This window comes from Dendrobium catenatum, unplaced genomic scaffold (genome assembly GCF_001605985.2).
Source record: "Dendrobium catenatum unplaced genomic scaffold, ASM160598v2 fragScaff_scaffold_1644, whole genome shotgun sequence".
Classification (NCBI taxonomy): Eukaryota; Viridiplantae; Streptophyta; class Magnoliopsida; order Asparagales; family Orchidaceae; genus Dendrobium; species Dendrobium catenatum.
In genome coordinates, this window is record NW_021320106.1 from 237,946 (window position 1) to 265,195 (window position 27,250).

At 37.0% G+C, this 27,250-nt stretch overlaps 1 protein-coding gene across 3 annotated transcripts in view; it reads left to right on the forward strand.

The window, feature by feature from the left end:
- Positions 1 to 27,250, forward strand: part of LOC110109464 (peroxisome biogenesis protein 1) — a 63,896-nt gene that overhangs the window by 7,997 nt on the left and 28,649 nt on the right. Inside the window, exons 3-9 of one of the 3 annotated variants that reach the window (XM_028701188.1) lie at positions 2,588 to 2,687; positions 15,342 to 15,833; positions 16,561 to 17,316; positions 17,410 to 17,501; positions 25,070 to 25,143; positions 25,256 to 25,478; positions 27,049 to 27,142. In XM_028701188.1, the coding sequence (XP_028557021.1) occupies positions 2,588 to 2,687; positions 15,342 to 15,833; positions 16,561 to 17,316; positions 17,410 to 17,501; positions 25,070 to 25,143; positions 25,256 to 25,478; positions 27,049 to 27,142 (1,831 nt within the window). The remainder of the gene's footprint in view (positions 1 to 2,587; positions 2,688 to 15,341; positions 15,834 to 16,560; positions 17,317 to 17,409; positions 17,502 to 25,069; positions 25,144 to 25,255; positions 25,479 to 27,048; positions 27,143 to 27,250) is intronic. The other 2 variants (XM_028701189.1, XM_028701190.1) reach the window with 2 other exon arrangements.

Below are 27,250 nucleotides of genomic sequence, written 5' to 3' on the forward strand. Positions count from 1 at the left end.
AATTGATTGTGTTTTGCCTTTGACTCCTATTTATACCCCTTGCCTGCTATCGGAAAATGGGGCAATCCTGATAATAGGGGAAGCGACAAAGTTCAACCATATAAATGGCTAAAGAAGCTACCCCTCAAGAATTTCGATTGACGAAAACAAACATAGATATCTGATGTACCCAACAAGAAATAAAGATGAACACAATCTTTAGAGAAGGAAACTGAATATATTGCTGGAGAAGGGTAATGATGTAGAACGGGAGGGGGTAATAAAAATTAAAGATCTAATATTCCATTTAAGATTTTCCTTAATTAATGGATTTGAATTTGAAAATCAAACAAGAAAAGAAGGGAGGGAAGAGAGGAATGAATTATCTTCTTAATTCGGGCCTTTAATTAGGAAGGAAATTATTAGGGTAGACAGGAGAGAGGGGCCGACCAAGTGAGAGGGAAGGATGAGGTGTCTAAGTTAAATGAATATGAATCAAGCATTAATTGGGATTGAGAATTAAATATGAAATTAATTGGTAGAAAGCCAGATCAAGGAGGAGGGTGGGGGATTTAGAGAGAGAATAATGGAAGAAGATGGCTGGTAGAGAAAGAGAGAGGGAAGGAGATAGGGAAAGAAGATAAACCGTGAGCCCGGACACATCCTTCGACTAACGGGTGATGCGATGCCCTCACCTAGGGACTTCAACCACGAGTCCGGACACATCCTGCGGCTGGTGGGTATTACGCTTCCCTCACATAGGAATCGCACCAAAGTTCTTCTGATGTGAAACAAAATGCGATGGAGGAGTTACTTGATGAAATTAAAGAGATCAATTGTAACTTAATAACCCAAAATAAAATTATCATTTATAATAAAAGAGTGATCCTTGGAACTCTTAGTTTTTAACTCGTTTAGGCAACGAAGAGTGACATTGATTAACCAAACAATTCAAGGAAACACAAAGACTAATTGTATGCTACGACAATAAACAAGAATCCACGAATTAATAAAGAGAACTCTCACCTTTAGAGCCCATACGCTCACTAATCTAGGCTTTAGCGGAAGAAGCGTCTCCACATTAGAACCGAGGCCACTCCGAGGAAGAAGGACCCTTAGATCGTCGTTCGTGGATAGGTAGCTCGAAACCCAAAGAGGGGAGACGATCGACTTAGGTGGAGAAGGCCAAGGGTAGAGCAAAATTCCAAATTCTGAAATAGCTCCAGAAGGCTGACGTTGGAGGATGGCTTTGGCTGGAGAAGAGCAAGCCACGTCCAGGTGGGAATTTGGGTAGGGGAGAAAACTTCAGGAGAAAAAGGCTTGGCCGGCGGGGTGGCAGCCAAAGTGGCCGGAGGTTTGAGCAGGCCAAGGCTAAACGAAAACAAATGCAGGGAAAGGAGGAGGAGAGAAAACAAGATCTAGGGATTTGGGCCACCACAGAATTGCTAACCTTGAATATATTCACTTTGAATTTCCACAAGATGAGATAATTAGAAAACTAGAACTCACTAAGAGATCTAGTTTTCTCCGGCGAACTCACTAAGAGATCGTTGAACTCACAAAGAGAACTTAAGAGGCAAATTTTCATTCATCAAAAACTGAAATTACAATGCATGAGGCCTCATATAAATAGGCCAAAATGAAAAATTAAGAAATGACTCAAATGCCCTTCCGGGCTACATAAGCGACTAAGGCCCATAAGGGCAAAAACGGAAGAACATCAAAATAAAATACGCTACTACATAAAATGACAAAATACAAGTCATGCTCGTGGCCGTCGATCTCCGGCGTCGAAAATGCTGGCGATGTCCTCATCATCTTCCCAAAGAACAAGAGTGCAGACAAATTTTTTTTATTAATAATTCATCATTGTCTAATACAAGAGCAAGAGACTCTATATATAAGCCTTAAAAGAAACAAAAAGACAACTTTGCCCATTGGGCTTACATAAGACAAGACCCTTAAGTAAGGGTAAAAACGGAAAATGCATAATTAAATAAAAAATATAATTAATAAATTAAGATAAAATGGAGGGATCTCGGCCGTCGATCTTCATCTCTTCCTTTGATTAACGTCCACCGTCTGATGTTCGCATCAGATAACATGCGAAAAAAAATACTACAGAATAATCCACTGCCATTGTAGCCAACCTAGTGATGGGCAAAATTTAACGATCCTCCAGCAGTTGCTGAAGTCTGTCAAGGAGTTTGTTGAAGAGCAAGAAATTGCAGAAATGATTCCACCAAATAGAAGATGGACGAAAGTGAGCAGCTTTATATTACTTATCCTCTTGATCTTCAACAAAGCCCACAACTATATCTAGGAAGGGTCGTAAAATGCTTCAGCCTTTAGAAGTGGCTTGGCTGATTTGAGGATGGAGGTCCTCTTTGTGATATTAAAAACTACTTTAATGTCTGGGTTTAAATAATATTTTGATGTCATAACATTGTCAATAGTCCTCTGTTCAACAATCTATTTCTTAGAAACCCAATAATACCCTCTGTTCCTTTATTCCTTTCTGCATACTACTGTACATCTATACTTGTATATTTTGTTTTTTCGTCTATATGATATGTGACATATTATAGTTTATATTACCTTAATGCAGGTAGGGATTGTATTTGAAGGGATGAAGTTCCCTTTGTGGTTGCATGGGCACATGGTTGTTGAGTTTATTGTTGTCTCAATTTTTCCTAACAAACCGGTAGGTAAGGGAATCTATTTTACTCCACTGCCTTGCTGCACGATATAAATGGTTTTAAAATGTTGACTGTGGGTTTTATATTTTTTTGAACTTCTGCTGTTCCAGTTTTTTGTGCTTATTTTTTTAATGCAGAAAAACTACACACAGATTTTAATTTTATCTTCATTAGAAAAATCACATAAGATTAGAGAGAGTCGCCTTAGATGATTTGGTCATATAAAACGGCGGCCTTCCGATGACCAGGTTAGGAGAGTGAATGTATTAGATTTGGCTTATGTTAAGAAAGATAGATGTAGAACTAAAAAGACAGTTAGAAAATATTAAAAATGATCTTTTTTTATTAGATTTAAATGAGAATTTGACTCTTAATAGGACACAATGGAGAAAAAAGATTTATGTAGCTGGACAAAAATTTGATGTTATTGTTGTAGAAAAATCAAATCTTTGTCAATTTATCATGCTTAACCTGCTAAGCTCTAATGATGAGCAGCAATATGGTAAATGCGAATAAGGCATAAGAATTGCAACCACTTATGGTATGCCGTTATTGATGTTGGTATATATTAGCTAGAAATTTGGCTGCGATTCAATCATGTAATTTGAAAGTGGCAGGTTAACCTGCTTTAATGACATTTCACCTTGGCTAATTGATTAAGCTCACTTGTTTAATAACCCTCATAAGGTTTCTTCAGAAGCAGTGGTTAATAGTGATGCTTTGTCGAATTAGAGAGACGACATGTAGTCCTCTGGCTAATGCTTATTTGATGGCATTTTCTAGCACCATTTATTAATGAAATCAGTTAATATTATTACGAGTGATGGAATGAAAGACAAATCCATAAACCTAATGAATCCTAAGAGCATGATTTCTCCTACAGTCCTTGCCATATAATGCCTAAAACTTGGGTAGGTTGCTAAATACAATATTTAAGCATATTTATGATGTTTATTATGTTCAGCCAGGTATTATGCCAAAATTATTTAATTTTACTAATAAAAAAAATTAAATTGAAGACAATAGATTTTGATGATATCATCCTCAAGTGGCATTTGATAATAAGGGAAAAAGTAAATTAATGGGAAGAGTTTTGGCAATTATCCTAAAAAATGTGAAGTTTTGTTTTTAGGATGTAAGGGAACCTATATTCCAAGTTCCTATCCTAATTTTAGTTTCATGGACTAGCTTCTTTGCCCACATCCGTCCTTGATGTGGGAACCCTTGCCTATTTAACACTGCACCCGGGCGCCGGTGCAGCGGCCCTTGCACACTTGTCACTGTATTCAGGCCATACAGCGCGTCACTTCCAGGGGACGCCCTAACATTAACACAATTTCTTAAAGGATTCATGTCATTATTGTTCGACAAGTTTTACACTGGCTGTCGACTACCTAACGCAACCCTCCACTTTTCTCATCCAGGACTTGAGACCTGGCAACGGCAGTGTCTTGGTAATTACCCTAAAAGCAAAATGTCAAATAAAAAAAAACCACAAAAAACAAAATGCCATGATAATGCATGTTTCTTATGTTCATTATATTTAGCTGGGATTAGTGTAAAAAATATTCAATTTTTTTAATAAAAAATTTTAAATTAAAGATGAAAGACTTTGAAGATTATCATGCTCAAATGGAATTTGATAATAAGGGAGAAAATAAATTAATGGGAAGAGTCTTGGTAATTATGCTAAAATCAAAATACAACTTTTTCATCTTGGAAGGGCTTTATTGAGGGATGTAACTTTGCAATTAATTTCATATGTAGCTTTGAAGTGGCCTATCAGTCTCACCTTGATCCATATAATTGTTGCCTACGTGAGAAGTCGACTAGACTTTGATGTTATATGGGGTGGTTGTTGTAAAGCTGTTGTGGGAAGAATATTTTATTTTAAAAGTTGCATTGGGTATTATAAATATATATATTTTTGATGAGCCCTATGATAAGCCTTTTTGGGGCCTAAGGGATCTATTATTCATTAGGTAAGGAGGAGGAATTAAGAAATAACTTATTAGAAAATATTTATTTAGGAAAAGAGGACTGATTTGATTGGTAGGAGATTATGAAATGTTTATTTAGGGAAAGAAGATTGATTTGATTGGGAGGGAATTAAGAAATGTTTATTTAGGGAAAGATGTTTTGAGGGAATTTTGAAAGGTTTATGTAGGGAAAGATGATTGATTTGAATTCAGATTTGAGATTGAAGTAGGAAGTTTTATATTAAGGCTAATTGGGTGATTTTATTTTCATAATGTGATTGCATTTGCAGTAGTTTTTCTTTGGAATTGTTCTTAGTGGCGCCTAGGGCTTTTGGGAGAGCTGATCTACCTTTCGAAGAATAAATTAATTATATCTTTCATTATTTGTTGATGAGACAATAAAAAATCAGTCCCATACTTGTGTTCTTGCAATTTCTTTTTTATCTAATTTGCTGTTTTTGCTTCCAAGTCACATCAAATTGGTATCAGAGCAAGGTTTTAGAGAGATGACAACAAAGAAGGTGGATGCGTTCGAAGGAGAAGTAGAGCCAATAAAATCCGGGATGTATTAGAAGTTCTCAACTATCGAAGGAAGGTTTTCAGCCATGGAGAATCAGATGGAGAGTCGATTTGAAGGGTCAAAGGAGATGATGAGGAAGCTTATGGAGATGCAATTCAAACTCTACTTGCGGTTCAGATTGCTAACCCTAACCAAGATTTGACCTGGATTCTCTAGGCTGAATCTATGGGAAAAGAAATCGGACAAGAGGAGTTTAACGAGGAGAATTTCTTTCATCAAGAGCCACCACATAGGGCTCTAATAAGGGGTAGATTGGTTTCCGAATGGGGGGACAACAATGAGGAAATTTGTGGGTGGAGATGGTAGGGTGACCAACCACTATGGGAGGCATTTCGAGTAAGGGGAATGGGCGACTCGAGATGGAGGGGGTCGAGCCAAGTCATGGGGATTAGATCATGCAAGGAGGAGGGAATAATGTGGGATTCCCACCCTTGATACACGAGGAGAATCGTTGGAGAGAGAGGAAATTGGAGTGGAGATGCTAGGGTAAGGAAGTTGATGATGTCGATATTTGAAGAGGATGCCCATGGGTGGGTGTACCGGTTGGAGAGCTGTGACGTCCCATACATCTATAGTGAAAGGATTTATCGATATTCTTTCTTCTTGCTCAGATCAATACAAACATCCAGAAATGATAATTGCATTAAAGAAAACGAATATAATAAAAAAATATAATTCAAATTACGACATTCCATATTTACAATCCAAAAGTGACGTCTAAAAGAACATATACAATAGCCGTTCGGGCTACAAAACAATACATGAACAAAAAACGATGAAATACTATACTAGTGTCTGAAGGAAGCTTTAGGCGGGAGGCTCTGCACCTGAAATCAATTAACCACATATAATGAGCTTAAAAGCCCAGCAGGTCACCAAATACCTACAACTGAAATCAAAGCATGGTACGGAAGTAATATGCATGTCAAACAATCGAATCAATATCAGTCGCTTTCACATGATCATTGAATCGATGCAGATACGAAAATCAGTACATAAACAATAATCAATGCATAATTAGTAGAATTCAAAATCATCAGTAGGAAAATCAATAAACAATAGAAAAATCTATAAATCAGTCCATATATCAATTCTTAAAACAATCCATCACATCTTTACCATCAGTTAATTCAATAGAGAAATCGTCGTATCTAAAATATTAGTCAAATCAATATCGTACCAATCATATCAATAGAATCAATCAGATCATTAAATAAAAAAATCAATTCCGGTCAATAATATCAATCAGTATGGAATCACATAAAACAATCAAATCAATATATCGATAAAAATAGTTGAAATCACAGCAATATGATAAAAGCATATTCTATATCACGTGCTCGGTGTATCACATGCAATACAGTTATTCTATATCACTTGTTCGGTGAATCACATGTTATCAGTCTTATCAGTGTATCACTTGTATCAGTTAGTATTCGGTGTATCAATGAAGTCATGATATAAATATCCGTATTAGTATCAATAACGATCCAATGACGTAAACAATATGCAATATCAATGAAATCGTGCAGTGACAGTAAACTCGTAAATCCGTTAATAAATCCATTTAATATCAATGAATCAATTCAATATCAATGAATAAATTCAATATCAATAAATCCATTTAATATCGGTAAATCCATAAAGAAATCATAAGAACAATACTTCACACATGCATTCCAGTACAGTAATCTTACTTAACAAGTACAATCACTGGCTATTAAGGCGTTTTTCAAGGTTAGCATCGATGTTAATAATCTGTTGGCTCAGTAAATAGAGTCGTCACCCTTGCCCGTCGGCACAATAATCTCCTTATAACTCCCATCAGTAATCACGTGATCGATAGATGATAACACCAAACCCTTTTTAAAGGAAAGTCCGTCAGCCCACCATCCTGTACAGGTCAATCTCCAACCAACGGTTCAACCAGTCTTTACTTGTCTTTCAGTAATATAATACTAGTAGATTCAATCATATATCCACATTCATATACATCTCATTAATGCATTGAAATAAACAAGCACGATTAGCTCAAATGAAGAGAATACTTAAAATATTGTATAGTCGACAGAAATCTCAAACATAGTCAAAATACACAGTTTCAGAAAACTACCAAATTATCAGAAATCAGATAAAACATCATTTCAAAACTTTACTTGTACTGAAACAATATTTTTCAACATCCGGATAATTTTCTATTCGATAAAAATATCATAGAATTCAAAATACCCGGTGAAAAATCTCCAGAAAATATTCAAAACGTGCAAAATCATATTCTCTATAACATACAAAAAGTTATGCGGTGAAAGTTTCGTCAATACAAAGTTATGCACATTTTTCGGTAACGGAAACACAAAACTGAGCAGAAAAATACCAAAACTCGAACTCTTCGAAATTAGAAATAGGATTCAAATTCCTTACAGCGAGACAAACAATTCTTTCAACTGCGTCGACGGACGAAAATTGCTCCGCGGCCTCCGAAATCAAGTCTTTCCTTTCTCTTTCCTTCTCTTTCTCTCTCCATCTATCTCTCTCTTCAAAAATATCTCAAATCATCTATTTAATGAACTCGATTGTCCAGACGATGTTTTCCATTCGTCTCGGGACGAAGCTCTATGTACACAGATCGTATAGACGATGTTTGATTTCGTCCCTAGACGATACTATCTGGCAAAGAAAATTTGTTTTGTTCGTCCAGACGAACTTACGGTTCGTCCAAACAAACCTGCACTTTAGTCAGTTCGTACAGGCAATTCGTATAGACTAACCATACAGATTTTCAACAGTTCGTTCGTACTAAAGTCTGTTCGTCAAAAAAAGAAATATGGAGGGGTTTTACAAGAGCTATTTCACGTTGAATGGGTTGAATGAGGATGAGAAGCTTAAGGCAACATATATATGTCTGGAGTGGTTATAAATGTTCGGGGAGACGAAGGTGGACTGTAAATCTTTGACTATGGAGATCCAGGTGGGGGAAGAGGGTGGTGTTGCGAGGAGATGTGAGCTTCTGTAGAATCATGGTTTCACTCAAAATCATGATCAAGGTGATACGAGTAGGGATGGGTTACTTGGTTGAGTTGCAGAGCCTTAAGGAGGTCCGAGGTTAAGAGCTGGTCGAGATCCTTGAGTGTGCACGTCAGCTTCTGCAGTAGTTTTATATGATTTTTCAGCAGCCTAGTGGATTATCGCCACCTAGGAAGCACGAGCACGCATTACCTTGGAAGAAGAAGCTTCTCCTATCAAGCCCGATCGTACCGGTACTCGCAAATTCCGAAGGATAAGATAAGGATTCTCATCAGAGAGATGAGGCTTGGATTATTAGGCTCAGCATGAGCCCCTTTTTTAGCCTAGTTTCACTGGTGAGAAGAAGGGCAACAATTGGAGTTTTTTCCTATATTATAGGGCTCTAAGCAAGGAAATGTGCTGGATAAATTTCCTATCCCCATGATCGATGAGCTTCTAAATGAGTTGTTTGGGCGGTCATCTTCTCGAAGAATGATCTGAAGTCGGGGTATCATCATATCAAAATGAAGTTGGGGGATGTGCAAAAGAACCTTCAGGACTCATGAGGGTTACTATGAGTTTTTGGTGATGCCTTTCGGTTTTATCAATGCTCTAGCCACTTTTTAATTCTTCATGAACCGGATTTTTCAACCCTACCTTAAAAAATTCGTCTTAGTATTTTTTGATGACATTCTGATCCACAGTCTTACGGAGCTGGAGCATGTGGGTCACCTGAGGATTGTACTGGAGACTTTGAGGGAGTATCAACTGTATGTCAATTTAATATTTCTTTGCACAATCACAAGTGGAGCAGCTAGGACATGTGATGAGCAGAGTTGGGGTAGCAACAGACCAATCCAAGATTGAGGCTATGTTGGATTGGCCTTTACTAAAGAACTCGAAGGAGTTAAGAGGGTTCTTATGTCTCACTAGGTACTACCAAAAGTTTTTGCGAGGGTATGACACGATAACATGACCACTGATGGAGCAGTTGAAGAAGGATAATTTCAATTGGGGGGAAGCAGTAGCCTATGCCTTCAAGCAGCTGAAGAAAGCCATGACCAGAGTGCCAATATTAACACTTCCTGACTTCAGTAGACCATTTGTGGTGGAGACAGATGTATCAGGATACATACTACGGGCAATACTCTTGCAAGATCATCGACCTATTGCCTATTTCAGTTAGGTGCTCATGCCAGGGCAAGACCCAAGTTTGTAGACGAGTGAGAGTTGATGGCAATTGTCTTAGTCATCCATGTTTGGGCGACACTTTATTGTAAGGACATATCAGAGGAGTCTGAAGTTTCGGCTGGAGAAGATGATGGTGACAGAGGAGCATCATAGATGGTTATCCAAGTTGCTTGAATATGATTTTGAGATACAATATCTTCTGGGACTGGAGAACAAGGTTGTGGATGCACTATCGAGAAAGACTGACGAAGCCATATGGTAACCATACGAGGTGATTAGGAGATAGATCCCATTCTTCCACTTTGAGGACAATGTGCGCTTTGGGGGGGCAGTGTATTGATACGCCCTTGTGGGATCCGAGGGATCTATTATTCATTATGTAAGGAGGAGGAATTAAGGAATAACTAATTAGGAAATGTTTATATAGGGAAAGAGGACCGATTTGATTGGGAGGGAATTATGAAATGTTTATTTAAGAAAAGATGGTTGATTTGATTGGGAGGAAATTAGAAAAGTTTTATCTAGGGAAAGATGACTGATTTGATTGGGAGAGAATTATGAAAGGTTTATTTAGGAAAAAATGGTTGATTTGAAGTCAAATTTGGGAGGTAAGTAGGAATGTTTATATTAAGCTTAATTGGGTGATTGTATTTTCATTATGTGATTGTATTTGCTGTAGTTTTTCTTGGAGTTGTTTATAGCGGCGCCTAGGGTTTTTAGGAGAGCCAATTTACATCTCAAATAGTAGATCAATTGTATCATTAATTATTTGTTGAAGATATAATAAAAAATCTGACCTCATACTTGTGTTCCTACAATTTCTTCTTCTCTAATTTGCTATTTTTGCTTCCAAGTCGCATAGCTCTGATAGCAACTTTCTTGCAGCTATACCACACTAGTAGTTGCGGTGGTAAAAATCAGCTTCTCGCCATAGAAATTTAGAAAAAGCCACATGAAAGCAATATTAAAACATAAGTGTAGTAGCATTTTGAAAAACAAAGCAATGAGAATGCTACCCCAAATAGTCCCTTAATATTTTAAATAGATGCTATATCCTTGCATTTGGAGCCCTAAATATAAACATCTTTTTTTGTTTTTGAATCCATGTCAAATTGTCAACTCAACGTAAAGTTTTCTCCTAATCCCCCATGTATATCTTGATTTCACCAACCTACCATCATAACTCTCGAAACTGGTCGCCCATTAAACGATGTCTCTTGACCGGTACCACCCCTACTTCGAATGTTGCACACATCAATCCTCTCCAAGTTGTAGGTATCCTTCGCATCCACCCCCTGTTATCCCTTTATCTCAATCTCTCTCTCTCTCTCTCTCTCGCTCTCTCTCTCTCTCTCTCTCTCTCTCTCTCTCTCTCGCTTTTCTTAGCTTTCGCTCACCCTCTCTTTTCTTTACTTTCCTCTCTTATCTTTTTCTTCTATTATAGGGCATCCATCATTTAAGAGTCTTAAGCTTGTGTTTCCTTCTCCATGTAAAGGATTTGATATTAAAACTTTCTAGTGTGATGTGTATGAATTTGTATAACACAAATGTGCATCTCTTCCATCAAGCATAAAAGAAGTTTAGTTCATTTTCTCAAATCCTTTTGTATTTAGGGGTCTTTCTAGTATTTTTAATGTTTTGGAAGCATGTTGTTTTGCTTCATTTATTGATGATTGAATCGAATTTTCTTGGATTTTTGTACTAAAAAGTAAGATTGATTTAAGCTTTGTTCTTAACAAATTTCATATTATGACAAAATCACTTTGGTTTCAAAATCAAACAGTTTAGGTCCGATAAGACGAGGGATTATTTCAACTAGATCTTGAGTCCAAACTTCCAAAAGAAAGGTATTTTTCATGATTATCATATGTAAACACTCCCAAAAAATGTACTTGAAAGAAAATAAAGTCATTTCTTTGATACAACGTGAGCATTTTTGTTTCAAAATAATGTGCCTAAATGTTACTAGTTGGAAGCGGTTCTAATAACCACACACCTTATAAATAGGTTACCTTCTAGAGTTTTAAATTTCAAGAATCATAAGGAAATATTATTTGAATTCTATATTAAACTAAGAACTTCAACTCATCTCATTCTTAAGATTTTTGAGTGTGTAGTTTTGTTCGCGTTCATAGTCTAAGTAGGAAAAACCACAATAGAAGTGCTATCATATATATATATATATATATATATATATATATATATATATAAAGTGTTAGCATATTGTTTAGGAGTATGATATATGTCCTCTGAAATAAGTGCTACTATAAACCTTTCAAGATGTATTAGAGGTTTCAATAAATGACCTGACTTGGACTTGAATTGGAAAAAAATTTGTTCTGGTTGACCGTTCAATAAAGGTGTTGGGTTCGAGTCTAGAATTCCGACCCATTTAACTGATAGATCGGGTTCAGGTGGACTTGTGAACCCAATTTTGACCCATTTGAATTATTTTTCCTTAAAACAATTTCACTTGATGATATGCTCATCTTAGTTTTGATCAATTGATCTAAACTCAATAATTGAAAAGTAAAAAAAAAAAAGATCAAAATTGGTTATTGGGTCGGTTTCAAGTCATCCAGGTTGCCAGCTAGTCGGGTTTGGGATCACCTTTTCGATCCTTTTATTAAACAGTTTGGGTTTTGGGTAGATTGGATTAAGATTAGGTTAATTTTGAGTTTGACCATAACGTGACCCATTACACCGTTTTGACACCCCTAAGAGGTATATCTCAGTTGATGTTACTTTTCCCTAAACATGATCATACTTTTCTATTCCTTATTTTCCAGGGGTGAGTCTAGTCATGGAAGAATGTAAGGGTTTCTCTTTTGTTGATCTTCCTACTTAATGTCTTATGCTATACAATGCCTCATTTGGAACATTATGAAGCCATCCTCAAAGCTCTGGTGCCTCATGTTGGGAGATTTCCCTAGTTTGATAAAGGGCACTCAAGAAAAAAAGCTTCTATTATTGAACTTGCATTAGTCTAGAGATCTAAAAAGAGTTCTTAAAATGTGGTAATAGTCTTATTTCTACTTTGCAGACTCATTTGGGCTACAATCCATATCATAATCTTCCCATTGCCTTTTAGGCAGGGAACTTATGAGCACCTCTTGAATCCATTTTTTCATATTGCATCATTTAAAATTTTTTCTATATCTCATTGTTGTTCTTTTGCATGCCTAAACAATATACAATTCCTACCAAGTTATTTGAGGTTTTATCCGGTGAAAATTGGAAAGAAGTTATCAATGCAATGATGAAAGCCTTAGAAAATAACATGACAGGGGAGTTGATGAATTTAGTCTGATGAAGAAGAATCATGGGATGCAAATAGATTTTAGTAAAAGCTTAAAATAGTGTTCTGACTATTGATAAATGTCCAATTTAGTCTCAGAATTTTGCATTGCTCCATTTTAGTCACTCTACTTTTAAAAATTGAGTCAATTTAGTTCCAGATCCTAAAATAAGAGTTAAAGTTAACTCCAAAGTTAAATATGAATGGTATTTTAGATATTATAAGATAATATGAGATTACATTGCTCTAGTTTATTATTTAATAAAATATATTATATAGTTAATCTACTGCATAATAAGGGTAAATAAATAGTGAAAAAATTATATTTTTTAAAGCAAAATCTATCATACTCTTCTTTACCATATTTAATAATTTTATAGATTATGTAGTAGATTAAAAATTATTTAAATATGGTAACGAAGAGCAATGTTATGTTTTGCTTTTAAAAAAATATAAATTTTTTCACTATTTATTCATCCTTATTATCTACTAAATAAACTTTATACGATAATTTATTAAATGATAAATTATATCAATGTAAGTAATGTAATCTTATATTCATTTGTAATACCTAAAATATCTTCATATTTAACTTTGGAGTTAATTTTCACTCTTATTTTAAGCCCTGTGATTAAATTAGCTCAATTTCTAATAGTCGAGGGATTAAAATGGGGCAATGAGAAACTCTGGGACTAAATTGTACATTTATTAATAGTCGGGAGATTATTGTGAGTTTTTATTCAAATATATTTATATTGTGAAATGCTAATCAAATAGATCCTTAGAGAGGTACAAAGGAATTTTTATTATTATCTAAAGAGTATACTCATTTATATGACATATTATTAATAAGCATTTACTCCTGGTTTCCAAAATGAATAATATGAGAGTTCTATATTCTTTGTGTGCTAATTATGGCTTGGAATTCCTACAATTTGGTGCCAAAAATGCATTACTACAAGAAGAGTTTGATGAATTGGAAGAAATTATGGAACTAATAAATTTTGCAACCTAAAAAGGCCTTGTATTGGTTGAAGCAATCTCTAAGGGAAAAAATTTGAGTGTTTAGAAAGGTGACACCATCCATGGAATACAAATAAATTGTGGAGATCTTATATTTTTCACCAAGCATTCAAATTCAGGAAAAAATATTATGTGTGGACCGCGAATGTCGTCTAGTGACCAATGAGAATGCGCCACGTCACCCTTTTGCTATATCGCGGCTCGGTACTGTGGCATTCGGACACATAGCTGCATTCGGTGTCCGCACAGAATAATTTTTCCAAACTCAGGGGGAGTCATTGCCCTTGTAGGGTTGGTTGATGATATAATTATAACTGAGAATGATGAAGACTAAAAATAAGTTTTGCAACAATGTTTTACCAAAGAATTTGAGGTTAATCTCATTAGAAGGTTGCATTGGAATTAATGACGCACATTTTAAGCAACGAATATTTATCTATTAATAGAAATATGTCATCGACCTATTAGAAGAAAATTATCGTGCAAATTATAATGTAAAACAATATATCTTAATCACAAACTTAGATAAGTTGGGAGAATGCTGCGGTGGACAATGAGATGTATCAATGCATGATGGAAATATTTATTCATCTCTCCCACACATATATAGCTTATGCTGTTAATGTGATCAGCTAGTTTTTGCACAGTGATCTAAGAGACTAAGTCAATTATTTCAGTTCTTGAAAGGAACTCCAGACAAGGGAATTTTGTACAAAAGATACACATAGTTGGTAATTGAGGCATACAAAATATTACTTATGCTAGGTCTATTGTGGATAAAATATCAATATATGGATATTGCACTTTTCTTGGTGAGAACCTTAAAATATACAAAAGTAAGAAACAAAGTTTGGTGACAAGGTCAATGCTGATGAAGAGTTTTGCGCAATGATTTGGGGCGTTTGTGAACTATTGTGATTGAAATTCATACAAGCGGATTTAAAGATTCAGTGGAACAACACAATGAGACTTTATTGCGACAATAAACTTGCAATTGACATAGTTCATAATCTAGTGGAATGCATCAAACAAAGCATTGAGTTTGAGCGATTCATTAAAGAAAGCTAGTCTATCTAATGATATATAATTTGTAGATGTGCTTTCCAAGGGATTAAACATTGTATTGCTTCAAACAAGTTGTATTCAAGCTAGGAATGAAAAATATTTTTTCACTAGCTTGAGGTTGAGTGATGGAACTCATAGAATTATGTCAAGGAAGAAAATTAAGATCTCACATAGGAATAAAATTAGGATCCCACGGGTTCATGCTATGGAAGGAAATGAAGATTGTCTTCTAGAAAAGGAATTCTGATTATAGCTAGTTTCCCGTTCTCTTTCTAGACCTCTAAATATTGGCTTGTATCTATTTTGAATGAATAAGATTATTGTATTCTTCACACAACCATTTTCTTTCTTTATTATTTTTATTATTCACACAATAATATTTTTTCTAATTATTCTATCTTAAACACATTAACATTGTCTTTCTTTACCTTTTTTTTATTATTCTACCTTTTATTTTAACATGCTTAGAATCATATGTAATCTGTTTACTTCAATAACTTTCTCTAACTTTAAGTGCTTCCTAGTTCAACTCATGCCAGGTACTGAGGTTGCTGTTAGACCAAAAAGTCGGAAGAATAGAGTTGGTGCTTGTACCGAGGTACAAAGCCACTGTTCAATAGATGAAAAAAAGGGGACAAAGGCAATATTACGCATTCAAGCTTCAGAGGGAAATCATGTGCATAAATTAGTGTTCGGAGGTGTTGAGTTTGGCGTGGTACTCACTTCTGTTGTTCACTTACACCCAGAAACAGCTAGAAAGCTTTCATTTGATAATCTTCAGTTAGTTGTTATCGAGCCTAGATTACCACATCTTAAGGCAATGAAAAATTTGAAAGATGCTACACAGAGAGGAAGTAATTTTGCCAATAGTGAAGGGAATACCAGGGATTCATCAAATAGTACAAGAAGAGCCCGACACACAATTCTTCGAATTTTATATTCTGATACAGTTGCCAAAGGGCATATGATGCTTCCAAAGGCTATCCGTCTTTTCCTAAGAGCTGCCATACATTCATGTAAGAGAGAGAACAATTTATTTTTGTTTGTTAATTATTCCAATTAACATGCATCTTTATTTTAAACAACATCACATGTTAACACTACGATAGCTTTATATGTGAAATTGATAAGAGCTTATTCCATTGGGCCTAATGGGCTGCTTTGTTTGCTTGTATTGTTACCTATAGCTTAGTAGTTTGAATCATGGAAATGCACATCTAATTGTCTATAGAGTCTAGACACATTGACAGGAGCCTCATGTAATATGTTCAATCTACATTGTTTTATGTTGTGCTTGATAAGGATAGTTTATAAGTGTTTAAGTTGTTTTTATGGACCGTCCCATTTTTTGTGATTGCTGAGCTGATTTTATCATCATAGCTTCTTCTACTGTACTCCTGTTACGTGCAAACTGCTACTTTTAGAGTGCTTAAAAGGAAACCTTTTTAGATGGGTTGTGGTGCATGTTATCTGCTGGGAACCAAATTATTCTAACAGGTTGAGTACTAATTTATTGAGTGAAGACAACTACTAAAATGAGCTGCTACCTTTGAGGCACTTCTGTTATCATGATGTCTCCTGCTATTGGCTTAAAAGGCATTTTTTGGCATCATTGTTTGATGTTATGCTTCAATTCTTTTATGCTATTTCCTATAAATTTAGCTGGAAAACGATCACTTTGGTGGCTATTTATATTTCAGCTTACCATGTTCTAAGAGACTTTGGTTAAGTTCTTTTTGACAGGGGTCTGGATAAAGAAATATAATTATAATCCAATGAAGGATGTCCCTTTTTTGACCCTTTCCCCTTGCCGGTTTCAACTTTTTGGGAAGAATAACAGCATTGATAAGGACGATTTGAATGTATTTGAGAGTCGCCAAAAGTTTAAGAGAAATAGCACAGATACCAGGCCATCTTCCTTGATGAATATGAATGTGGCAGACTTGGGGAAACATGAAAATTTTCTTGAATCTCTATTTGACAAAGTTTGTGTGAATGGAGATAAAAAAGGTGTCTCGAGACTGGATACAAAATGGGATCAGAAGTTTCTTATTCAAGCATGGTTTATTGGACAACTAAAAGAGCTTGCATTGCATTCTAGCCAAATGGAGCTCACGTCAATTACTTTGCCGAAGGAAACTATACTTCATTTTGAAATCACAAATTATGACTTAGTACCCAAATCAATGAAAATGTTGTTTTCTGAGGGACACTTGGAGAAGCAGAGTGAACAGTGTACATTTGAGCTACTGTACCTTTTAGTTGCAACATTTGATGAATCTTGTCATGATGAGCTGAAGCAGAGTTATGAACTCACCTTAAATGCTGGAAACAAAGATGTCCATAGCATAAACGATCTGGGGTTAATATCTGAAAAGCTTGAGTTTGGAGATCCTCTTCATCTTGATTCTGTTTTGGAAGGTGGATTTGGCCGAAAGTTTAATTTGACCTTGTCTTCTTTGAGTTGGATGGAGAAAGCTGCCACTGATGCTATTAATAGTAGGTATCCCTTTCAGTTACAATCTTGTCTACCTTAGTATTTAGTCTAGGTTAAAAGTTCATAATCTTAAATATTTAATGTATTGCTCACAGGGTTGTTAGTGCTCTTGTCTCCGTCTTCTCTAAAATTATTGAACACATTTAATGTACCCCTCCCAGGACATGTGCTGATTTATGGACCTCCTGTGAGTTTTTTTAATCTATTTTATATGAATTTCTTTATCCATTTTATTCTGATTTCAATAGTTTATTTATACCATCTTATACTTTAATCCTCCTATGGTATTCTTGATGAGGACATCAGTCAGAGATTTTGACATGTGTACCGTCGTCGGAGTCGTAGATCTACGGCTACGATCCAGAGTCTTTACTTTTGATATATTTTGTATTTTATTTATTTTTGCATTTTCTATTTTCCTAGTTTACTCCTATGGGGAGTGAGTCGTTATTGTAGTCCCGAGGGCACTTGTGTCTTTCTGCTTTTCTTTTATTGAGGCCTATATAACGAGGTCTCTTAGCTTTGTAATGAAATGGTGATTATTGATATGAAAATTTCAGTTTTTGCTTATGATCTCTTTGTGAGTTCTAGAGAAGAGGAGTAGCCTAGGAGAGATTCACACGGACTACCTAACAGTCTCCTTCGTGGGAGTTCTTGGTTCTTCATTTTCTCTCATCCCCTTTTCTTTTTCTTCTAGCAGACTCCACCTCCCACCCGCTAGCTCGCCGCCGGCCATCACCCCACCATTTCCCCTCCCCTTAGCCCGCCAGATCCCCTCCCCCTTGCTGCCATCCCGCCGCCCTTCTTCCCCCTACCCCAGCCTGCCGGATTCCCTTTCCCCTTGCTGCCATATCGCTGCCCCCTCTTTACCCTAGCCCAGCCCGCCAACCCCCTGGACTTCCCTTTGAATTTTGAATTCAAAAGGGAATTCATTACCTTCCTAAAATAAGCTCAAGACATCTATGAAAGTTTCCGATTGGTATTTCAATCAAATATTGGGATCTAACTACTTTCTAAATGCTTGGACTTAAATTACGAAACCTTATGAATAAAAATCTGAAATAAATTTCAGATTTGAATTCAAATTGTTAATTAATTTTGGGGCCCACTTACTTAAACCAAAACCTCCTCTCCTCCTCTCTACATGTCCGGCCACCTATCCCACCCCTCTCTCTCTCTCTCTCTCCTATTTCATTAATTGCCTCCACTTAATCCTCCCTAATATCTTCCTAACCGCCGTCCCCTCCTATATTGGCTTAATTTTGAATTTCAAAATTAAGCCCTCCCTCTCATTGAGTAAAATCTGAGTTAATTTCAGATTTTAAGAATTCCCCCCTCCCTTTTCTTCCCTTCCCCACTAACCTGAATCCCCACCTTCCCCTCCTCCACAACCTCTCACCACCGGCAAGTTCTCTGAACCATGACACACCAAACCCTTCCATGATCATGTATGACCGATCTGGAAGTTGATCACGGGCTTATTCTCAATTCTCAAGGGGTGATTGACGTCATCCAATCATCATTCTTTGACCCCGGATTTGGATCCAAAAGCACCGTCAAGGAATACGTTGATCGTATCTTCCCCCACTTAGTGGACGCCATCGACGAACAAAGCCCTATTGGAGAGTGAAGATCATCGGATGACCACCTGTTCCTCCAACTCCGACTCTGTTAGACCGGTCCAGCCGGTCCACGCGGGACCGGCCCAGACGCGAAACATGCGAAGTAGCGGAGAAAAACTCTGCCTGTTACGGATGCCGTGCAAGCCGTAGGTCCATGGGAGTCATTTTAGGAAGGATTTTTTTAGGGATTTTGGAGGAAAATTTGAATGTAGGGACTATTTAGGGATTTTCTTTTGATTTTTATGCATTAAATAGTTTGTTTTCCTAGGGTTTGGGTATCTTGAATTTGACTGAAATTTGATCTCTTAGATTTAGGTTTTCTTTGGGCTCTAGCGGCGTCTAGAGATTTGGGAGAGATCGATCCTCCTCTCGAATTGAGGATCAAGTGTATCTTGCTATTTTTCGTGTTCCTTTCATCAAATAATACAAATTATCTATTGTTTTTGTGATTTTGTGCCGATTTTGTGAAGAATTCTTGTTGTTTTTAGAAGATTGATAGGAAATACTTGCGATCTACAAGTGTTTCCTATCAAATTGGTATGAGAGCAAGTCTTGGGACCGGTGGAGGGCTGTTTTCGGCAAATTCCAGTAGCAGTTTTTTCCCAGGAAAAGAAGAAAGTTGCTGTTTTTTGACTCCAAAATACAAATTTTGTAAATATACAAACTCCGAATTGTAATGGCGGCCAAGAAAGTTGATGCTTTGGAGGAGAGACTCGAAGGAGAGATGAATCACATCAAAGAAACCGAGGAAAGAATTTCTTCCATGGAGGGGCATGTGGCCGATCTCAGGAATATGATGAAAAGAATGCTGGAGCTTCAAGCACAAATGGCGGCATTCGAAGCGAAGGGCCCAAAAGCGAAGAACACCAATTCTGAAATTCGTAAGGAGGAAGAAGAGGTGCAAATCGTGGAAGGGGGAAGAAGAAGACCCTATGTGGAGCCTTTCCATAGGGAGGAAAGAGGAGATCGACATGGGGAAAGGTATGGCTATGGGGGAGCGGAGCAAAGAGGGGCTGATTGGGAACGCTATGAGGGGTTTTACGGCCGTCGGGGTGCTGATTTTGAAGAAAGAAGGGTGAATCTCGAAGGGAGTTTGGGCTATGGCAGAGCAAGGGAAGATCATGAAACATGGGGTGGACCTAGCACTTGGGAATGGAGAAATTATGGAAGAATCAGGGGAAATGGTGGCGACCAGAAGGTGAGGAAGTTGAAGATGCCCATATTTGAAGGAGAAGATGCGTATGGGTGGATTTACAAGGTAGAGCAGTACTTCACCGTCAATGGGTTGACAGAGGAGGAGAAGATGACAATAGTGGGATTGTGCTTGGAAGGGAAAGCCCTGTCTTGGTTTCAGTGGAGAGACCAGAGGAGGCCGATCAGGAACTGGAGGGAATTTAAAGACTGCATAATAGAGCGTTTCCAAACCGATCGGGGAGGAGGCTTTTATAAGCAGTTCTTTGCTCTGACACAGGAGGGATCAGTAGCAAATTACCTGAAGCAGTTTGAGCACCTAGCTAGCAGGGTGGAGCAACTCTCAGATACAGTGTTGGAGAGGAATTTCATAAAAGGGTTGAAGGCAGAGATCCGAGCAACAGTGAAGGTTTTGATGCCTTGTGACTTGGGGGAGGCCATGAAGTTGGCCCAGCTGGTGGAAAATCAGAAGAATCTAGAGAAGGGAGCCAGGAGCAACAACTCAGGAGGCTCTTACAGGACGACAACCACTCTTCTAGCACCCAAGGGGCCTGTATCAGGCAACATTAATGAGACCACCAGGGAGAAGTCAGTAGGAGGAGGGAGTGGGGAAAATTTCAAGAGGTTGACAGAGAAGGAGATGCAGGAGAGGAGGGCAAAGGGGTTTTGTTTCTGATGCGAGGAGAAGTATACTCCAGGACATCGGTGTAAGGACCGAACTCTTCAGGTTCTCACCGTCTGTGATGACGAGGAAACTAAAGAGGGAGGTGATGGGGAGTTAGAGGAAGAGATGGAGGAGTTGTTTTTGGATCTGGTCGAGGTTTCCTTGAATTCAGTAGTAAGATTCACTTTGAATCATACGATGAAGGTGAAGGGGGAAATAACAGGCATGGAGGTGGTTGTTTTGATTGACAGTGGGGCTACCCATAGTTTCATTTCTACTCAGGTCGTCAACCAACTGGGAGTGAAATTGGCGGACACCGGTTGTTATGGAGTGATGATGGGTATAGGGATGGTGGAGAATGGCCATGGGATCTGTAGAGGAGTGATGTTGACCATCCAGGGGATTCAGGTAAGAGAGGATTTTCTCCCACTAGAGGTAGGAAGTACTGATGTCATCCTGGGAATAAAATGGTTGCAAACCTTGGGGGAAACCAAGGACAATTGGGGAGCACTCACGATGAAATTAATGGTGGATGGGAGAAATGTGGTTATAAGAGGAGATGCAGGGCTATCCACAGCCATGGTATCACATAAGACCATGGTTAGGAGCCTACAAGAGGTGGGGGAAGCTTATCGGGTGGGACTACACAAGCTGGATGTGATCATGACGGAGGAGGGAGGGGATGTTTCTCTTTCAGGGCAACCCCTACTTTAGCAATTTGGTAAGGATTTTCAACCACCTCAAGGATGGCCACATGCACCAGAACACGAGCATATCTCCACCTTGAGGACAAGGTGGATCTTCGGAAGGGGAGTATTGTTAGACCGGTCCAGTGGACCGATCCAGCCGATCCATGCGGGACCGGCCCAGACGCGAAACACGCGAAACAACGGAGAAAAACTCCGCCTGTTGCGGATGTCGTGCGAGCCGCAGGTCCACGAGAGTCATTTTAGGAAGGATTTTTTAGGGATTTGTGAGGGAAATTTGAATATAGGGACTATTTAGGGATTTCCTTTTGATTTGTATGCATTAAATAATTTGTTTTCCTAGGGTTTGGGTATCTTGAATTTGGCTGAAATTTGATCTCTCTTAGATTTTGGTTTTCTTTGGGCTCTAGCGGCGTCTAGAGATTTGGGAGAGATCGATCATCCTCTCGAATTGAGGATCAAGTGTATCTTGCTATTTTTCGTGTTCCTTTCATCAAATAATACAAATTATCTACTGTTTTTGTGATTTTGTGCGGATTTTGTGAAGAATTCTTGTTGTTTTTAGAATATTGATAGGAAATACTTGCGATCTACAAGTGTTTCCTATCAGACTCGTTCCTCGACGACTAGCACCCTCAGCATCACATGTCTTCTAGTGGCGTCTCTAAGTTTGCTTGCAACATTCTTCCGCTAAGTCAATCACTTTCAAGAGTGTGAGTGAGGGATCCCAAGGTGAACGATCTAATTATTAAATTGTGGATTTTGTTACCTTGCCGTTTGTTTTACTCATTTATTCGTTGTTGTTATTTTGCAAGTATCCTAGTAATCTCAATTGTAAAATCATTTGCCAATACTTAGTCTTTTCATGGAATTTTCTAAGATCTAACTTGAAGAAGCATCCGTGTATATTTATTCAAGCAAAGTTCACAATTTATTAATTTCTTAAAAGCAATTCTTGTTCATCATCATTGTTTTACATCAATTCTACTTCGAAGTAGTTAATAATATTTATACTTGGAGGATTGTATTTTGTCCTCTTTTTAATAACACTTGCTGAATCATCCTTAATTTTTTCGAAAGCCTTACGTTTGACTCCTAATTGTATTTTTGGCATACATTTGGTTCATTAAACAACTAGGCTTTGAAGAGTTCGCTTGAGCTGTTAAAGGTTAATAGGAGCTTTAGCTGATGGACAATTTAAAAGAACTAGGGATTTATTTGGATTCCCATAACTTCTAGAATCATGAAGTACATTATTGAGTGTTCAACAAGTGTGAAGTTAACAGTTCAGAATTTGCATATTAGTGATGTTTTAGCATCATATGCAGTATTTATTTAGATTTAGAGAGTTATGAGCGTTATTAAACTAGATTGGTTAATAATATTTATAAAAGGATTCAAATGATTAAGATGATGTTGAATTAATGGACAAGAAACATTTTTGTGGAATGAAGAAGATGCTTAAAATAATGGTAACTATAGAAGAATCAAACTTAAACAAACCTATTAAAATGGGTACCTTTGCTGATCGAATTTAGGATGTGAGCCGCTATGAATAATAGTTAGGAAACACATTTCATTTAACTGTCAACTTTTGAATCTGTTTGCGAAATGCTTGATTTGTTCTTGGCCTCTTTCTTATTTTTTGTTTTAGCATATCTATTTAATCAATATAAAGTTAATCGTTTGATCAAACAAGTTTGAGTCGTGTTTCGATCCAGTGCACTTAGCTTTGTAAATTGATGTTCACCGTGTCTTTAAGAGAATGAATAATTTAGATTATAGGGTCAAATGGAATAAAACTACAGATATGCAATAATGCATGAAGAATTTAGATGTGCATTAATTGCAATAAATTATATCAAATGGAACCTCAATGGTAGAAATGACTCATGTTTATTGAGATGCATTTATTAAGCTTATTTTATTGAAAAACTTTTTGATCGAATTAGTTTTCATGTATCATTGTTGAATTTGGAGATAGTTGAAGATTTATTTCTCCATTTTTCTGGTACTCACCGATGCATGAGGCAAGAGGCAGCTTTGTGGCTAAATAATCAAAATCAACAACTAATTACAATTAAAACTACTTAAATGGCATAAGAGAAATGTGAAACAAATGAAGGGAAAGAGATTTGAACCATTCTCCAAAATCTCCCAATATTCTAAAATAAAATCCTTTCCAGGTGAATTTTCATATTCTTCCATACATGGAAGGGAGATAAATAGATATCCACACTTTCTCTCAAGCTGGGTTATATAGATGTTAATCATCCTAGTTTGGACTTCAAATTTTCAAAGCTGGCAGTTGACAATAACTTTGTAAGATTATCTTTCATTTTAATATTTGTGGACATTTATAAAGTTTTATGAGCCCTTCTAACTTCTCTGTGATGAAATGATAATTGATCTCTACTGTATTCTTTTCGATAGTTATGGCAACATTATTATCACATGACATCTTCATAGATTTTTCAGTTGACATTCCTCGTTTCTCAAGTAGTTTACTTGGTCACATTCCTTCACATATTCTATTGGAAATAACTAATAATCAACTTTTCCCTACTGCCAACTGTTTCATGCTCTGCAAGTAATGCAGTTCTCCCACCCATAAGTATAGAATTGATCTTCAGTATGTTGTTGATTTGGCCCAACAACATCAGTAAATACTTCACTGTCTCTAATTGAAGTCTTCTTCAAGTATAGTCCTTGTCCATGATTTTTTTGTCCCTATCCATGATTTTTTTATGTATTGCAAAATTTGATACACAACCCTTTAGTATTCTTTATGGGTTACGATTGGTCGAACAAAAATTGAGTTCATGCTATGCAATTTTAGTTCCCGGGAAATTAGTAATTCAATTATCATTCTTGGAAGATGAAGTAATACAAAGGGGTAATAGCTTAAATTTATTAGGTTTGTTTTATACAAAAGGATATATATGACCTAATTTCTATAGCTAAAGTTTTGTGTTTAATGTTGAGAGGCAGCTTAAGATTACTTGCCATAGGACAATATCTTGTAGATTGAAATTGTTATAAAATTGAGGTGAATGAATGAGTTAATGTAAGAATTAAGAAGAAAAAAGATAGACCAAGGGCAACATGACTTAAAATTGTGAAAAAATAAATAAAAACTAGCATAATAGAGTAAAACTTCTCATTTAGCAATCAATGAGAATGAATTAAAAAAAAGAGGATGCATAACGAAAACACTAATAGTTGGGATACGGCTAAAAATAATTGATGAAGATTAGGAGACAATATTAGTAATGGCACAAGGAGAGCTCGTTGCAATCATTTTTTGTCATTTGTCTGATCCTGGGATCATATCAGCACTTTCGTGGATGTAAGCTGAAGCCTTTGAAAGCTCCCTCCTTTTATGACGCTTTTTGAATGCTATTTTTATGAACTCTTCATTCTTATCATTCATAAGCAGTTTTTCTGTTTGTTATAAATATTATGCAAAAAATGTATTCATACGCACAGTCGTAAAAATTCTAGCTGCTGTTTAATAGAGGTTTAGGCGTTTACTAAGGTCTATCCTTACTATTTTTTTCCTGTTTGTCAGGGCTCTGGAAAATCTACATTAGTCATGGCTATTGCTAAACATTTGGAAGAGCATGCAGAAATCTTAGCCCATGTGTATGCTTTGAATTATGCTCATTTTGATCTTTGCGTTTTATTAATTTCTTTTGTATGTTTCTATTTATTTTATTAATGATCAACGAAATAGCTGATAAATTTTCAATTGCAGAGTATTTATTGGCTGCTCAAAACTTGCTCTTGAGAAGAGTCAAACAATTCGGCAAGCAATTGCAGATTATGTTTCTGAAGCTCTAGTTCATTCCCCTTCCATTATCGTTTTTGATGATCTGGATAATATTATTTCGTTCTCATCTGATTCTGAGGGATTACAGACTTCCACTTCTGTCACTGGTTTGGCTAATTTTTTGATAGACATTATGGATGAATACAGGGTAAGGAGTTCATTTGAATTTTCCATGAATTAGTCTTCACATGATGTGATATTTACCTCTAAAGTTTTTTCTAGTAAGAAAATTTACCCACATTGTTTTCTTTTTTAATTTATTTTTGTTAAAATTCCAACCATCCCACGGCCAGGATGGAGATCTGTGGGAGGCTCATCTGGATCATGTCGGTCTCCTTCCATCTTTTAGCGGCTGATTTAGGAAGGATTATATTAGGACAATTATGCATGATTATTTATTTGTTTCTTTATTAAGATATCTTGTATAGATTTATAAATTTCCTCTACAATTCTCTGTATTTAATATGGTATTAGAGAAAGGCATTCAGTTCTTCAAAAACAAGAGCGTGAGAGAGGGAGAGCTGTTTCTTGCGTTCTGTTCTTTCTCGCGTGCGTCCAGGGCAGCCAAACAAGTGGAGGGCTTCCCCTTTGCGGTCTTCTACATGCGTCTCTCGTGTGTGCCTACCTAGGGGGCAAATAAGTGAAGAAGAGGATCAAGAGGAGCGAGCATGAATTAGGGAATACATGTTCCCACAACCAGCCTTCATTACTAGAATTATGAGGAATATAGGTTCCCACCACTGACATTCATTACCAAAATTTTGAGAAATACTAGTCCTTCCACCAACCTTTATTGCAGAAATTTTAAGGAATATTGGTCCTGGTTCCTTCGTGCGTCCAAGACCGAGGATAGATCGAGCGGGAGGGCTCCTGTTGCATGCAAAGTCCAATGTCAACTGAGCAGAATCAAGAGAAGTCGAGTACAAAACCTCTTGAGTGTGTATTGAAAGAGTTGAGAGTTCTCTCTCGTGAGGGACTAGGGCCAGGACAAGCAAAAGTGCAAGACCTGCATCCTTCCTGCAATCAGACCAGAGGGATCAAAGGCCTTGCGCGCGCCTGTACAGGGTCGATCAAACGGGAGTGTTCGGGTGGAGTCAGATGATTGATTTGCATTGGGCTGAAGGTTGGCTCGATCAACGGGAGGAGATTTGCATAGCATGTGCTGAGCCGCTTGATACGTGTTTTTCTGCTGCGATCCTTGAAGCTTGCCACAAACTTAAAAACATATTTTTTCCTATTGTCGTGCCTTCGTTGTCGGCCTTCCCTTGTGGTTGCTATCTTATCTATAACCAATTTAGCCTTCGTTGCTACCCTTTGCCAACGTAATGTTTGACTCCCAAAGTTTTGACCAAATGGAGGACTCTGTGGTGACTAATTACCAAGCTGAGAATGACATATATGTATTCCTCAATTTAAGAGGAGTGTTAAAATCTCAACCATCCCTTGGCCCTTGATCCCACGGCTAGGATGAAGATCTGTGGGAGGCTCACCTGGATCACGCCGATCTTCTTCCATATTTGGGTGGCTGATTTAGGAAGGATTATATTAGGGTAATTGTGCATGATTCTGTATTTATTTGTTTCTTTATTAACTTAATTTGTATAGATCTACAAATAGAGATAGTTTTGTGTGATGAAAAAAAAAGCCATTTCCCTCTCCAATTCTTAGAATTTAACAATTTTCTTTAAATCATGTGTTTTTTCAATCGTTCTAATCAGGAAAACTGTCAGAACTCTTGTGGATATGGCAGCATTGCTTTCGTGGCTTCTGCTCAGTCTCTTGGAAAGCTACCTCACTTATTAACATCTTCTGGTTGATCCTTATACTCTCATGGTTCCTTTTCTTTTATTTTGCTCCTTATTCAATGTTTAATAGCTGCATATCATTACCATAGCATTTGTAGACGTTACCAGTTACTCT